The sequence below is a fragment of the Myxine glutinosa genome, chromosome 7, assembly GCF_964187855.1.
Source record: "Myxine glutinosa chromosome 7, kmMyxGlut1.1, whole genome shotgun sequence".
NCBI lineage: Eukaryota > Metazoa > Chordata > Myxini > Myxiniformes > Myxinidae > Myxine > Myxine glutinosa.
The window spans coordinates 165,848,527-165,864,079 of record NC_136267.1 but is presented as its reverse complement, the minus strand read 5'-3'; the positions used below and the strand labels follow the sequence as shown (position 1 = coordinate 165,864,079).

Sequence of the window (15,553 nt, the reverse complement as noted above, 5' to 3'; positions counted from 1 at the left end):
ATACCTCTCAGCCATCCTGCCAGCCCTGCATTTAAAATATGCTAGATTATTTTGAAAAAATACTTTTAATCTATAAAGGGGTTGATAAATGTACAAATAAATCAATTTCTCCTGAGTTGCAATTTTCCAGTTTTTCCCTCCTGAGAGTTTCCACATGTATCCGTCTTATTCTTTCCTGCCCCCTCTCCACCCCGCAATTACTCCCCACACCCATTGTTTGTCCAAGACTCCTTCTAGCTTAGCCTTCCACTCTGCTGTCAGTACCCCCTCCTCCCTGCTGTTCCTCTTATCCTGATGCATCCTGATCCATTCGCTGTACTAGCTCTTCCACAAGTCTCGGTAAAACATATAAATAAATAAATAAATAAAATAAAATAAAAAGAGGGAGAATTCCTTTGCAATATACGTCCCCTACTGGTCCCAATAAATGTTCTTTTCCGAGTACTCAGAAATTATGAGCCATATACAGTAGACCACATTGTTTTCGGTATGCAAAGCTACAGAATAAGTTGCAGTTTCTGTAACTTAGAACTAGATGGTATTCATAGAATACTTACCCTGCACAGTCAACTTGGTGCGAGCCAACTCTTCTGTTTTTTAACGTTTTTTTTTTTTTCCCCCTTTGATCCAATATGGCTGCCAGATCACATGAGCGATTTCATCATAAATTTCTATTCTCCAAAATAATTGTTGCCTAGATCATGCTCAATAAATTTCAAACTGATCAGACTAAACGTTGTCCCTGTCAAATTATGACATCATAATTACGACACCAATGACGTCATCGTTAACAACACCTATTCCCCCATGCGGAGTTCTTTACAATGAGCCTAGTTTCAATTTTTTCCCATGGTACGGTTGGGAGATATAGTGTAAAGTTTTTTCCAAGATGGCGCCTGTACCACGTGACCTACGACGTCATAATTATGAGTAAAAAAAAAACAAAATCTACAGGCGGAGGCACTCCTATGTTCAAAATTTTGTGTCAATCGGACCAATGGTTGCCAAGAAAATGAATTTTAAAAATGCACATGCACGTACATAACCGAATGCCAAACCCTGCTTTTAGCTTCGCGAGTGCAGGGTAATGAAGCCATGTACAAAGTTCCAGTTCAATATATTAAAGGGCAAGGGGGAAGAAGATGGAAAACTGACCCCGATTTTAAATGGGTCAGTTTTCCAGACTTTTCCCTTTTATATGTGATATTTTCTAAGTCCAAAAAGGGCACAACTCAGTGAAAAATTTGGCAAAACGCCCCAAAACCTAAACTTGATCTGTCACATTAATAAAGCCATGTACCAAGTTTCAGTTGAATGTGTTAAAGAGTATGGGGGGGGAAAAAGTTTGGAAAACCACAGGTGGGACTAATAGATGGACAAAGACAGACAGACAGACAGCAAACCTATAGTCCCTCCAGTGAAAGGAGTAGGGGATCAATAATAAAAAAACAACTTAGTCAGATGCAAGATTTCTTCAAAGAGCAGGGCATTGATCTGATAATGAATGCATCCACCATGTTCACCGGATATTTCACCAAGCGGTCACTTTTGTTTATCTCCAAAAAAAGAAAGAGAGCTTTCATGGTCGCCACTTTCCTCTGTTTTTTTTTTTTGTTTGTTTTTTTTACAGTATCCAAGGATCGTGGTGGAGCTTCCACAAACACATCTCACACATGTGGACATAAAGACAAATACACGAGACAACTGTTGGACGAGACAAACAGCCATTGATCTTGGGGGGAGTGCTGTCTCTTCCGGGGAACTCTGGGTATCAGCAACATCACAACAATGGCACCGTCTTTCTCACCACATTCAGCAGGGAATCTCCTAAGGAGAAAATTTCCTCCTCCTCATGGATGCCGATGACGACCTCATCCAACCTATGATGATTGTAAGTGCTTTTATGCTTTTGAATGCTGAGGATGTATGTCATCCCGGTGAAGCGAAGTATGTATGTCATCCCGGTGAAGCGAAGTATGTATGTCATCCCGGTGAAGCGAAGTATGTATGTCATCCCGGTGAAGCGAAGTATGTATGTCATCCCGGTGAAGCGTAATATGTATGTCATCCCGGTGAAGCGAAGTATGTATGTCATCCCGGTGAAGCGAAGTATGTATGTCATCCCGGTGAAGCGAAGTATGTATGTCATCCCGGTGAAGCGAAGTATGTATGTCATCCCGGTGAAGCGAAGTATGTATGTCATCCCGGTGAAGCATAGTATGTATGTCATCCCGGTGAAGCGAAGTATGTATGTCATCCCGGTGAAGCATAGTATGTATGTCATCCCGGTGAAGCGAAGTATGTATGTCATCCCGGTGAAGCGAAGTATGTATGTCATCCCGGTGAAGCGTAATATGTATGTCATCCCGGTGAAGCGAAGTATGTATGTCATCCCGGTGAAGCGAAGTATGTATGTCATCCCGGTGAAGCATAGTATGTATGTCATCCCGGTGAAGCGAAGTATGTATGTCATCCCGGTGAAGCGAAGTATGTATGTCATCCCGGTGAAGCGAAGTATGTATGTCATCCCGGTGAAGCGAAGTATGTATGTCATCCCGGTGAAGCGAAGTATGTATGTCATCCCGGTGAAGCGAAGTATGTATGTCATCCCGGTGAAGCGAAGTATGTATGCCATCCCGGTGAAGCGAAGTATGTATGTCATCCCGGTGAAGCGTAGTATGTATGTCATCCCGGTGAAGCGAAGTATGTATGTCATCCCGGTGAAGCGAAGTATGTATGTCATCCCGGTGAAGCGAAGTATGTATGTCATCCCGGTGAAGCGAAGTATGTATGTCATCCCGGTGAAGCGAAGTATGTATGCCATCCCGGTGAAGCGAAGTATGTATGTCATCCCGGTGAAGCGAAGTATGTATGCCATCCCGGTGAAGCGAAGTATGTATGTCATCCCGGTGAAGCGTAGTATGTATGTCATCCCGGTGAAGCGAAGTATGTATGTCATCCCGGTGAAGCGAAGTATGTATGTCATCCCGGTGAAGCGAAGTATGTATGTCATCCCGGTGAAGCGAAGTATGTATGTCATCCCGGTGAAGCGAAGTATGTATGCCATCCCGGTGAAGCGTAGTATGTATGTCATCCCGGTGAAGCGTAGTATGTATGCCATCCCGGTGAAGCGTAGTATGTATGTCATCCCGGTGAAGCGTAGTATGTATGTCATCCCGGTGAAGCGTAGTATGTATGTCATCCCGGTGAAGCGTAGTATGTATGTCATCCCGGTGAAGCAAAGTATGTATGTCATCCCAGTGAAGCGTAGTATGTATGTCATCCCGGTGAAGCGAAGTATGTATGTCATCCCGGTGAAGCGAAGTATGTATGTCATCCCGGTGAAGCGAAGTATGTATGTCATCCCGGTGAAGCGTAGTATGTATGTCATCCCGGTGAAGCGAAGTATGTATGTCATCCCGGTGAAGCGAAGTATGTATGTCATCCCGGTGAAGCGAAGTATGTATGTCATCCCGGTGAAGCGAAGTATGTATGTCATCCCGGTGAAGCGAAGTATGTATGTCATCCCGGTGAAGCGAAGTATGTATGTCATCCCGGTGAAGCGAAGTATGTATGCCATCCCGGTGAAGCGAAGTATGTATGTCATCCCGGTGAAGCGTAGTATGTATGTCATCCCGGTGAAGCGAAGTATGTATGTCATCCCGGTGAAGCGAAGTATGTATGTCATCCCGGTGAAGCGAAGTATGTATGTCATCCCGGTGAAGCGAAGTATGTATGTCATCCCGGTGAAGCGAAGTATGTATGCCATCCCGGTGAAGCGTAGTATGTATGTCATCCCGGTGAAGCGTAGTATGTATGCCATCCCGGTGAAGCGTAGTATGTATGTCATCCCGGTGAAGCGTAGTATGTATGTCATCCCGGTGAAGCGTAGTATGTATGTCATCCCGGTGAAGCGTAGTATGTATGTCATCCCGGTGAAGCAAAGTATGTATGTCATCCCAGTGAAGCGTAGTATGTATGTCATCCCGGTGAAGCGAAGTATGTATGTCATCCCGGTGAAGCGAAGTATGTATGTCATCCCGGTGAAGCGAAGTATGTATGTCATCCCGGTGAAGCGAAGTATGTATGCCATCCCGGTGAAGCGTAGTATGTATGTCATCCCGGTGAAGCGAAGTATGTATGTCATCCCGGTGAAGCGAAGTATGTATGTCATCCCGGTGAAGCGAAGTATGTATGTCATCCCGGTGAAGCGAAGTATGTATGTCATCCCGGTGAAGCGAAGTATGTATGCCATCCCGGTGAAGCGAAGTATGTATGTCATCCCGGTGAAGCGAAGTATGTATGTCATCCCGGTGAAGCGAAGTATGTATGTCATCCCGGTGAAGCGAAGTATGTATGTCATCCCGGTGAAGCGAAGTATGTATGTCATCCCGGTGAAGCGAAGTATGTATGCCATCCCGGTGAAGCGAAGTATGTATGTCATCCCGGTGAAGCGAAGTATGTATGCCATCCCGGTGAAGCGAAGTATGTATGTCATCCCGGTGAAGCGTAGTATGTATGTCATCCCGGTGAAGCGAAGTATGTATGTCATCCCGGTGAAGCGAAGTATGTATGTCATCCCGGTGAAGCGAAGTATGTATGTCATCCCGGTGAAGCGAAGTATGTATGTCATCCCGGTGAAGCGAAGTATGTATGCCATCCCGGTGAAGCGTAGTATGTATGTCATCCCGGTGAAGCGTAGTATGTATGCCATCCCGGTGAAGCGTAGTATGTATGTCATCCCGGTGAAGCGTAGTATGTATGTCATCCCGGTGAAGCGTAGTATGTATGTCATCCCGGTGAAGCGTAGTATGTATGTCATCCCGGTGAAGCAAAGTATGTATGTCATCCCAGTGAAGCGTAGTATGTATGTCATCCCGGTGAAGCGAAGTATGTATGTCATCCCGGTGAAGCGAAGTATGTATGTCATCCCGGTGAAGCGAAGTATGTATGTCATCCCGGTGAAGCGAAGTATGTATGCCATCCCGGTGAAGCGAAGTATGTATGTCATCCCGGTGAAGCGTAGTATGTATGTCATCCCGGTGAAGCGAAGTATGTATGTCATCCCGGTGAAGCGTAGTATGTATGTCATCCCGGTGAAGCGAAGTATGTATGCCATCCCAGTGAAGCGAAGTATGTATGTCATCCCGGTGAAGCGAGGTATGTATGTCATCCCAGTGAAGCGAAGTATGTATGTCATCCCAGTGAAGCGAAGTATGTATGTCATCCCGGTGAAGCGTAGTATGTATGTCATCCCGGTGAAGCGAAGTATGTATGTCATCCCGGTGAAGCGTAGTATGTATGTCATCCCGGTGAAGCGAGGTATGTATGTCATCCCGGTGAAGCGAAGTATGTATGTCATCCCGGTGAAGCGTAGTATGTATGTCATCCCGGTGAAGCGTAGTATGTATGTCATCCCGGTGAAGCGAGGTATGTATGTCATCCCGGTGAAGCGTAGTATGTATGTCATCCCGGTGAAGCGAAGTATGTATGTCATCCCGGTGAAGCGTAGTATGTATGTCATCCCGGTGAAGCGTAGTATGTATGTCATCCCGGTGAAGCGAAGTATGTATGTCATCCCGGTGAAGCGAAGTATGTATGTCATCCCGGTGAAGCGTAGTATGTATGTCATCCCGGTGAAGCGTAGTATGTATGTCATCCCGGTGAAGCGTAGTATGTATGTCATCCCGGTGAAGCGAAGTATGTTTGTCATCCCAGTGAAGCGTAGTATGTATGTCATCCCGGTGAAGTGTAGTATGTATGTCATCCCGGTGAAGCGTAGTATGTATGTCATCCCGGTGAAGCGTAGTATGTATGTCATCCTGGTGAAGCGAGGTATGTATGTCATCCCAGTGAAGCGAAGTATGTATGTCATCCCGGTGAAGCGAAGTATGTATGCCATCCCGGTGAAGCGAAGTATGTATGCCATCCCGGTGAAGTGAGGTCTGTTTGTCATCCTGGTGAAGTAAAAGATGTATGTCATATGCAGGTGAAGTAAAGGATGTATCATTTTTTTTTGCAAGTCTTAAGTGATTGTTGAAACAAATTAGGAGACGTTCATATTTTGACGCACCTCATAGTTGCTTTTATGGGGGTGACTGATGAGACAGAAAGCCAAGAAAGGATTAGGGAGTGCAAAGGGAAGACTGATAAAGTCGTAATAAATAATACATGACAAAGTAGAAAGATGATGGAGGGGTAGCCACTGTATCCGGAGTTCCGGTGAGGATGGGTGTAATAGCTACGCTGCTAGTAGGCCACACCATATAGAAATGGCAAGGGGTTATGAATGGAATTAGATGTCCATGTTCGATTATGTGAGGATAGGAGTAGCATGCATTAAATAGTGAAGGAGAAATGGCATGTATGCACAAACAAAATTTTATCAGACAAATGCACACACATGTGTACTTTGGAGGCACAACATGAGCAATACTAATGATTAACAAAAAGAACAATGCTACCCATTTCACACTTACTCTACTGCACAATGTTGCAGTTTCATATGCAGCCTGAAGCTGCTCATTGATTGCATCATTTTCTGGAAGCATGGCTGTGCCGCTGATGCAGTGCCCCCATTACCAGTAAGCTGGTACTCATTTTGCCAACCCCGGAAAGATGACAGGCCGAGTCAATCCATCTGATGTTATTTCATTGGCACGACAGGGGCTCAAACTCCAAGATCCTGAGACAGCCAGCTCAGCCGTTAAGCCAACACGAAGCTTATTACTACAGAACAATATAACATTACGTGCAATAAAATGTTCAGATTGATAAACTCGCAGAACTGGTGTGGAACATCTACCATGATCTGGCTATATCTGGATCAAGTAATCTGGTTGCTAATGCAGTTTCTGGGTGCTTATGAAAGCAATTTTACTTGCTTGGAGAAAAAACGTTTTTCATACAAAGTCAGAAAAAAACATTTTCCCCAAAAAATATTTGCATGGTAATGTTATGGCTAACAACTAATCGACTTCTGTGAGGAAACACGTGATTCACCAACATCGCAGTCTTTGTCTGCCAATGGTAATGGTCAACATCCTATTGGATCTTGTGTGGTTTATCAATGTGGAAGTGTTTGTTCGCCGATTGTGATGGATTTTAGCTCGAAGAACTACACCGATCAATATCCGAAGAAATGGCAGAAATTTACAAAGAAATGGCCAAACAGGTCTTCGTCAAAACTTCAGAGATTCATCAATGAGTGTTGGGGAGTGTTTTAGGCAAAAAAAGAAGTTTTTTTTAACCTTTTTTTTTTTAGTTGGATTTCTTAAATTGCTCTATATTGCCTAAACCATTGTAGCTATGTGAAAGGTAATATTAAATGATTCCCAGCCCCATTCCTTAGTATGCGTAGGGAAATGTTTTAAGTCACCACAGAAAAATGGAAAAAACAAAAACCATAATTTGATTTCTTCAAAATGCCAACAGCACTAGGCAATGCTGTTGCCCCTCCTCGTTATGGAAACCAGCGTTACGCCTAGGTCCCCCGGCGGTGAAGTGATGCGAGTTGACAAAGTGGAAGACGCAAGGTGGCCATCTTGGATTTTGACGTGCCGACCCAATTTTCAATAGCGTTCTCCCTTATGCGTAAATACACCCACACACCAGATCAGACGTTAGTAGTTCGTTTATTTTCCAAGATATTTCGCTCACAAGGTTCAGACATATATATGGTGGCGGCCATCTTGGATTTTGACGTGGGTTGCACCCACACACCAAATTCGAATTCGGTCCTTCGCTTACGCAAGCACGCATGCACGGACGGACGCACACACGGACGGACGGAGGGGAAAACCATAACCCCCCTTTCGCTCCGCGGTGCGATGGGTGACAAAAATGATGGGGCCTTTAAAAAAAGGAGGATGCTATATTTTCAGAACAAGACCCGAAACACTTTGGAAGGTTATCAATAGGAGACATACCAAAACTTCGATGGACGGTGCTTGGATGGAGAAGTACCGTGGGTTCAGGTCCGTCAATTTAATACTTTCCACACCGTGCATATCAATATCCAACAGGCATATCTGATTTTTATTCATCACCGACTGAACTGCTCGTTTGCTGCAACACAAAAGTAGTAATCATCGAATTTTTTTTTTAAAAGAAGCATTATACAGTACAGCACCCAAAAATTTGCCAAGGCAAAGTATACAAGCACAAATGTCAACTCAAGTACAGTACAACATACCTTCTCTCCAAAAAAATTAATAAAGCAAGTATCCATGCGTGTAATTAACTACATCAGGGCTGTTGTACTTAAAGCTGATTCAAAAAAATTAGAAGTATTGTTATGGTTTTCCGCCGCCCTTCTTCCCCTTACCAAGGGGGGATTAAGCCCCTTGTTCTTTCTGGGCCTGGCGTAACCGAGAGACTTGAAACGCCTCTTCCGGGCAAACGCAAGGTAGGGTTTCGGGACCAAGTCTCGCTCGTACCTAAATACCTGTGCCGCCACGGAAGCGGGGAACCAAGCCTCGCACGAGCCACGTGTAATTTGAGTACACCGAGCGGATTGCATACCACGTGGTCTGTGCAGTCACCGTTAATATTGGACCCCGATTCGAGCGGTTCTATTCGTACCACGCTTAGTCAATGATGGAAATCACAAGAACAATCGAATGGAAGGAAGAACACAGGTTTAGTTATTATTCCCAATATTACGTACAATGATCGGTAGAAGCAGAGACACAGAGCAGAACTTAAGCAGTCTTATTCTTAAACCCCAGACTCGGGCCCGGTCACACTCACACAGGGAATTGCAAGCAGGATGATGTTCAGGCCAAACGTGCCGGCTTTGTCGTCCAGGAACGGCCCCGTCCGGCTCTCCTCGGTCACAGCACGTCCCGTGATGATGGCAAGCAGGCGGTGGACGGATCCTCGTAGCGCGTCTCCCGAACAAAAGGCAGATGATGAGGCAGGAAGGAAACGTACGCGTCTCAGCGCGGCTGGCGGTTCCACAGCGCTTTTAGCAACCAGCGCGCTATCACTCGAGTAACCCAATGCACTATAGCGGCTCGGCTTCAAGCTCAACCGAGCATCACTTTAATATGAGCGCGTATCTTGGTTCATGCGCGTCTTTCTCCGATCTCGTATCTTTCAAACTCTACTGCTGACCGCGCTCCTTCCACTCTTCTTCTCTTCTCTTTCACTGCCAACTGCTCTCCTGACCGTCAACTGCTCCTGGTGGCTTTGCGCAATGGTTATATCGACACGCCCTGAGGCTTCTCGAATGTTCCAACCACGCCCTGAGTAGTGTATATATGTTGCTTCTGGGACACTCTCATTTTTCCCATTGACTTACATGTTAATTTTGCCCCTCCCTCATTGCCCCTAAACACCTCTATTTCTCTCACCCTGTTCTTTACGAACCTTCTAACCTTTTGACATGTTATCCTTATTCATTAGACCACTTAAACAATGACCCTTCTGTGTGAAACTGTGATCCTTCTGACCTTATGGACCTTTTAACCGTTTACTCTTAATATCATCTGGTGAATCATCTTTGACCCACTCAAACAACGACCCTACAAATATTTGTTTATGTGTGGGAAATAATTTAATTCTCCTACAACTCTCCTCACCATCTAATATATTAACAAAAAAGATGTTTGAGTTTGGTTCTTTCTCAAGATATTTTAACTGAGCTAAGATAAAATGGTAAACCTCCCTCAATGTTCTTGTTTGAGCGCCTCCAGTGCCGCCCACTTTTTGGTAAGCTCCGCCCACTTTTGGTAAACAACGCCCACTTTTTACTAAGCCCCGCCCATTTTTTGCTATGCCCCGCCCACTTTTGCTAAGTCCCACCCACTTTATAAACTCTTCAGCATTGTATCATTTCCAGGTAATACATTACATCATTTTCAGGGAATTTCCATCACATCATTTCCAGTTAAGACACGCCCAGGGAATTTCCACAGGAAATGACACACCCAGTCCTTATAAAAGGCACCGACCACACAGGCTTTTTCAAACACGCTTTCTGCTTCACTTGAGAATGGACTACTATGCCGAAATGGAATGGGATAACTTTGCTATTCCTTGGAGTCCTACTACCTGTTTAGAACTCAACCTTCAGATTGATGAACTGGACTCGAACCTCTTATCAATGGAGGTAAGTTTGTTTATTTATTTATTTATTTATTTAATTTTTTTTTTTTTTTTTTTTTTTTTTAGATGAGACATGTGAGAGTTAACAAAGTTTATTTTAATATTCATAGAGCTTGATTTATACAAATAAAAAATATTGTATTAAATTAATACATTGTTATTTTCTTTCACAGGAAATTGTATCCGAGATACGAAATGAAAATTCTGCTTTTAACACAACTTGGGATGAAGTTATTTTTTTGTTTGAAGACATTTTGAACAACCAAGACCCCCAGAACGAGTTCTACCTTGATGACCCAGCCAAAGAGTTATACCTTGGAGATCCACAAAATCCTGAAAAAGAGTTTTACCATGATGATACTTGTTGTGAGTTATCAAAACAAAACCCACTGAACAAGTTCTACCTTGATGAGCCAGAATACAAGTCATACATTGGAGACCCACAAATTTCTGAAAATTGGGAAAGGGGAGTTCTCCCTGATGGTCCGCAGTTATACTATGTGAGACACATCATAGAAACCCTAAAAAATTGTGAAATGGGAATTCTCCCTGATGGTCCGCAGTTATACTATGTGAGACACATCATAGAAACCCTATAAAATTGTGAAATGGGAATTCTCCCTGATGGTCCGCAGTTATACGATGTGAGACTTATCACGGAAACCCCCAATATTTCTGAAAATTGTGGTTCTACCTTGGGGACTTGGAAAGATGGTTATATTTTTGGAGACTCGGAATGGGGGTTTTGTTTTGATGACTCGGAATGTGATACCTATCTTGGAGGCTCAACAGGAATGTGGTTATACCTTGGGAACTTGGAAAGTTGGTTTTATTTTGGAGACTCTACCTGTGGGGTTCCTCTTGGAGACTCTTTGGATTCTAAAGCAATGAACAATGTTCTTTATTTAATGATGCTTGATTTAAGCAATATCAAGAAAGTTCGAGGAAGAAAATGCTGGAAAATTCTTTCTTCCCATTTCTACTTCTTCAAACTTGAAAGCCTTGAAAGACAGAATTGGCGGAAGAGGAAAAAAAAAAAAAAAAATACTTATTTAAAAAAAGAAGAAAAGAAAGATTATGTTAGGGTTTGGGTGGGATTTTGAATGTGAGGGTTAGGGATGGGGTTGGGTTAGGGTTGGGATTTTGAATGTGAGGGTTAGGGTTGGGGTTGGGTTAGGGATGGGGTTGGGTTAGGGATGGGGTTGGGTTAGGGATGGGGTTGGGTTAGGGATGGGGTTGGGTTAGGGATGGGTTGGGTTAGGGTTGGGGTTTTGAATGTGAGGGTTAGGGTTGGGGTTGGGTTAGGGATGGGATTGGGTTAGGGTTGGGATTTTGAATGTGAGGGTTAGGGATGGGTTGGGTTAGGGATGGGGTTGGGTTAGGGTTGGGATTTTGAATGTGAGGGTTAGGGTTGGGGTTGGGGTTGGGTTAGGGATGGGGTTGGGTTAGGGATGGGGTTGGGTTAGGGATGGGGTTGGGTTAGGGATGGGTTTGGGTTAGTATATTATTATGACTCACTCACACATACACACACACAAAAGTTAAGCCCCAACTAAAAAGTTGTGGGATTCTGTGTTTGGGGTTCACAGATTTAAAAACGTATCCCCATTATACACACACAAAAGTTAAGCCCCAACTGGAAAGTTGAGGGATTCTGTGTTTGGGGTTCACAGATTTAAAAACGTATCCCCATTATACACACACAAAAGTGAAGCCCCAACTAAAAAGTTGTGGGATTCTGTGTTTGGGGTTCACAGATTTAAAAACGTATCCCCATTATACACACACAAAAGTTAAGCCCCAACTAAAAAGTTGTGGGATTCTGTGTTTGGGGTTCACAGATTTAAAAACGTATCCCCATTACATTTTATTTATTTATTTATTATTTTCAAGGGTATCATCTGCTTACTTGTGTTTTTTGTAATTCTTGCGAGTAAAATGAACCCAAGATTTCTTCTCCATTTAAATCATACTAGGGCATGCCCGTACTATATATATATCTAAAATTATATCCCCCCCCCTCTATTTACATGAAATGGTTTGGTCCAAAGCGAATGGCTTGCGAGTACGGTGACAATCCCCCCCCTCTATTTACATGAAATGGTTTGGTCCAAAGCGAACGGCTTGCGAGTACGGTGACAATCCCCCCCCCCCCCCTCTATTTACATGAAATGGTTTGGTCCAAAGCGAACGGCTTGCGGAGTTTGGTAAAGAAATCGCCATAGCGTGCACAAACGCGCAGGAAAGCGAAAGAATCGCAAATTAGTTTTAATTAGTTTTAAAACATAGTTTAACGGCAACATAGTTTGCCAACGTGAAATAAATGAATACGCTCTCAAATGTGCCGTCCGAGGCAGAGTCTGTTCGCCACGTTCGGCACACGTGATAGCTCGCTGCTCTGATTGGTTGAATCGTTTTTTGGACATAGCTCGGTAACTACTTCTCCGATTAATATGAAACCTTGAAAAGGCACATCCTCGGGTCCCCAGCAATATACCTGGCAAGTTTAAAGTATATCGGACCCGTGGTTGTCGAGCAACAGCGGTCACAGACATACAGAGATTACTGGAATTATAGATAGATAATTTGTAGGTCCAAGGGACTGTATTCATTACATCAATGATTTTAAATAATTCACGAGTCCATTTTTGTGTATAACCTTTCTCAAAATGACTTTTCCATTTGTATATTCTTACAATATCACCAAGTTTAAACTTGGGCTTTCTCAAATTAATCTCCTTTTCATATTCTAATTTTGTAAATGTTTCTGATGGTTTTGATTTTGTTGATGAATGAACTGTATTATTGTAATTATCTACAATATCCTGAATTAAAGACACCCATTTTTGAGAACCGAGTTGTGTGAATTTTTTATATAATTTCTCTTTTAAAGTACGATTAAAACGCTCAATAACAACTGCCTTTCCTTCATTAAAGGTGCTGTATAATTTAATACCCTTCCCCTTAAGAAATTTCATGAATATTTTGTTATAGAACTCTGTTCCCTCATCAGTCCATAACTTCTTTGGTTTCCTTTTATCCCAATCAAATATTAGCTTAAAGGCTAACATTAAAGTATTACCTCTCTTGTTTTTCAACGGAACAACCCAGGCAAATCTACTCCTCAAATCAATAACGGTTAAAGCATACCTGTATCCCCTGTCATTATTCAATTCAATTAAATCAGCGGACCATATGTGGTCGGTGTATTTAGAATAAACCTTCCTTCTTTTAAACTTTGTGATTATAGGTTTGTGTAATTCTTCAGCCAAAAGCTCCTCAGTCTTGATGACATCATTAGAGCCTAATAGTTTTTTGAGGAATAACCAAGACCAAGTTTCAATTTAGCATTTATCAAATTTCTCACAATAAACCTATCAACTTTCTCTCTCAATGTTGGATTTTGTATCAAAGACAAATTATACAACATTTCGCTGTCGGCTTTATGTTTTTCAGTCAACGTAGTGGTTTTCCCATAAGCAATATCATGCTTCATACACACTTCGTCAACCCTATTTGTAGGTTTAGACCAAGGTTTAGGATTGTCAGCCTCATCTAATCTTTTATCCAAGTTTGTTCCTGGACCACAGAAAGAATACCCTGGAAGGTGTAATTCTCCTGGAATTCCAGTTGTTGTAAATTTACTTCCTGACAGAAACTTTTGTATGTCTCCTCCTCTTTTAGGAGAGATGAATTGGCACTTTTTAGAGCCACATACTTGACATATTCCTTTTTGATAAACTCTATTATTTTTAGCTTTAACATAAGAGATATTTTTAGATTTAGTTTTCTTTTTACATTTGAGACAATAACTCATATTTATTTATCAGAAAAATTCCGACAGAGTATCAAAACCTTTTTGGTTTTCAACATATACATTTCAATCTTTATTTTTAAAACATAAAGAATCCTAAGGAATGCCTTCACTCTCTCCTCCATTTATTTACAAATAAAAACTAACTAAAGTCAATGACACCAACATCATCAATCACATAATCTTTTCCTTCTTCTTCTTCTTCTTCACCACTTTCTCGTTTAAATCTCCTCCCTGAAATTTTTTTTTTTTTTTTTTTGTATACAAGATCGAGGCTCGTGAAAGAGCGAACATTAATCACACAGAAAGACAAACCGACACATAAAACATATAACATCGGGAGCGGTAGACAAGATGGGGAGAGAGGGAAGGACACAAACACAACATTTGAGAGCAGGGACCGAGAGACATGGAGACATCGAGAGATCTGAGAGAGGGCGAGGGCTTTGGGGGGGGGGGGCATGGGAAGGGGGCGGTGGGAGAGGTATAAAACATATGGACACTGCCAGGACTTCCAGGAAAGAAGTTGCAATTTCAAACAAGGTGGATCTGGGGTGAATTAGCGGGGGTAGAAAAGATCAAGGTTTTGGATGGGGGAAGATAAGAGATGGTGGTGAACAGCTGTTTTAAAGACCTGGAGGGAGGAGTGGGATTGAAGGGAGTGAGGGAGTTTGTTCCAGAGGCGGGAGAAAAGAGGAATGAAAGAGTGAAGGTGAGCAGAGAGCCGAGATTTCGGCAGTTTAACCATCAGAGGGTTGCTGGCAGATCTTGTGCGACCTGTAGGAATATTTGGGGGACAGAGCACAGAGAGAGCTGGGGGTGCAAGGCCGGAGAGGAGTCGGTAGAAGACAGAAAGACCACCTACCTGCCTGCGGTGAGTGAGTGAAAGGCCCTCAGAGATAGCTTCATCACGGGAGATTCCAATAATTCTGAAAGCTTTGGTTTCAACAGCGTGAAGCCGAGCTAGGTGTGAGGCAGGAGCACCGGCCCATAGGGGAGAACAGTATTCCATTGAGCTGCGGATGAAAGCCTTGTATGTGGTGAGGAGCTCAGGTGTGCCGAGGAAGGACTTCGCACGACGGAGGATGCCCAGTCGGCGACTGGCTTTGGAGGCCAGCTTGGAAATGTGGTTTTCCCAAGAAAGATCATGGCAGATAGTGAGACCCAAAATCTTGAGCGACAGAACTTCTTGGAGAGGATTGTTGAGAAAGTAGATGGGAGGGTTGTCCAGTCGATCTTTTCGGAGAGACATAGTAAGAGTGTGAGATTTGTCAGGATTGAAAGACATGTTCCACTTGTTTGACTAGTCTGTGATTTTGTCCAGGTCTTCAGAGAGTGAGGAGGCAGCAGACTGCCGATCTGAGGGAAGAGGAATAGAGCGGCAGAGAGTGGAGTCATCAGCAAAGACATAGAGAGGATTTTCGAGAGAGTCAGAGAGATCATTGATGAAGACCAGAAAAAGCACGGGGCCCAGAACACTGCCTTGGGGAACTCCAGCCTGAACAGGAAGAGGAGATGAGAGAAACCCATTCAGGGCCACACGTTGACGACGACTAGAGAGGAAGTCCGCCAGCCATGCGTGGAGATTTCCATGGATACCAAAGGAGGAGAGTTTGGTGAGCAGAGCGG

At 43.3% G+C, this 15,553-nt stretch overlaps 1 protein-coding gene across 2 annotated transcripts in view; it reads right to left on the bottom strand.

The window, feature by feature from the left end:
• The window catches only part of LOC137413154 (guanylate kinase-like), a 60,913-nt gene that overhangs the window by 10,414 nt on the left and 34,946 nt on the right, over positions 1-15,553 (bottom strand). For both annotated transcript variants that reach the window (XM_068098549.2, XM_068098550.2), the window contains exon 5: positions 7,929-8,067. In XM_068098549.2, coding sequence (XP_067954650.1) covers positions 7,929-8,067 — 139 coding nt within the window. The remainder of the gene's footprint in view (positions 1-7,928; positions 8,068-15,553) is intronic.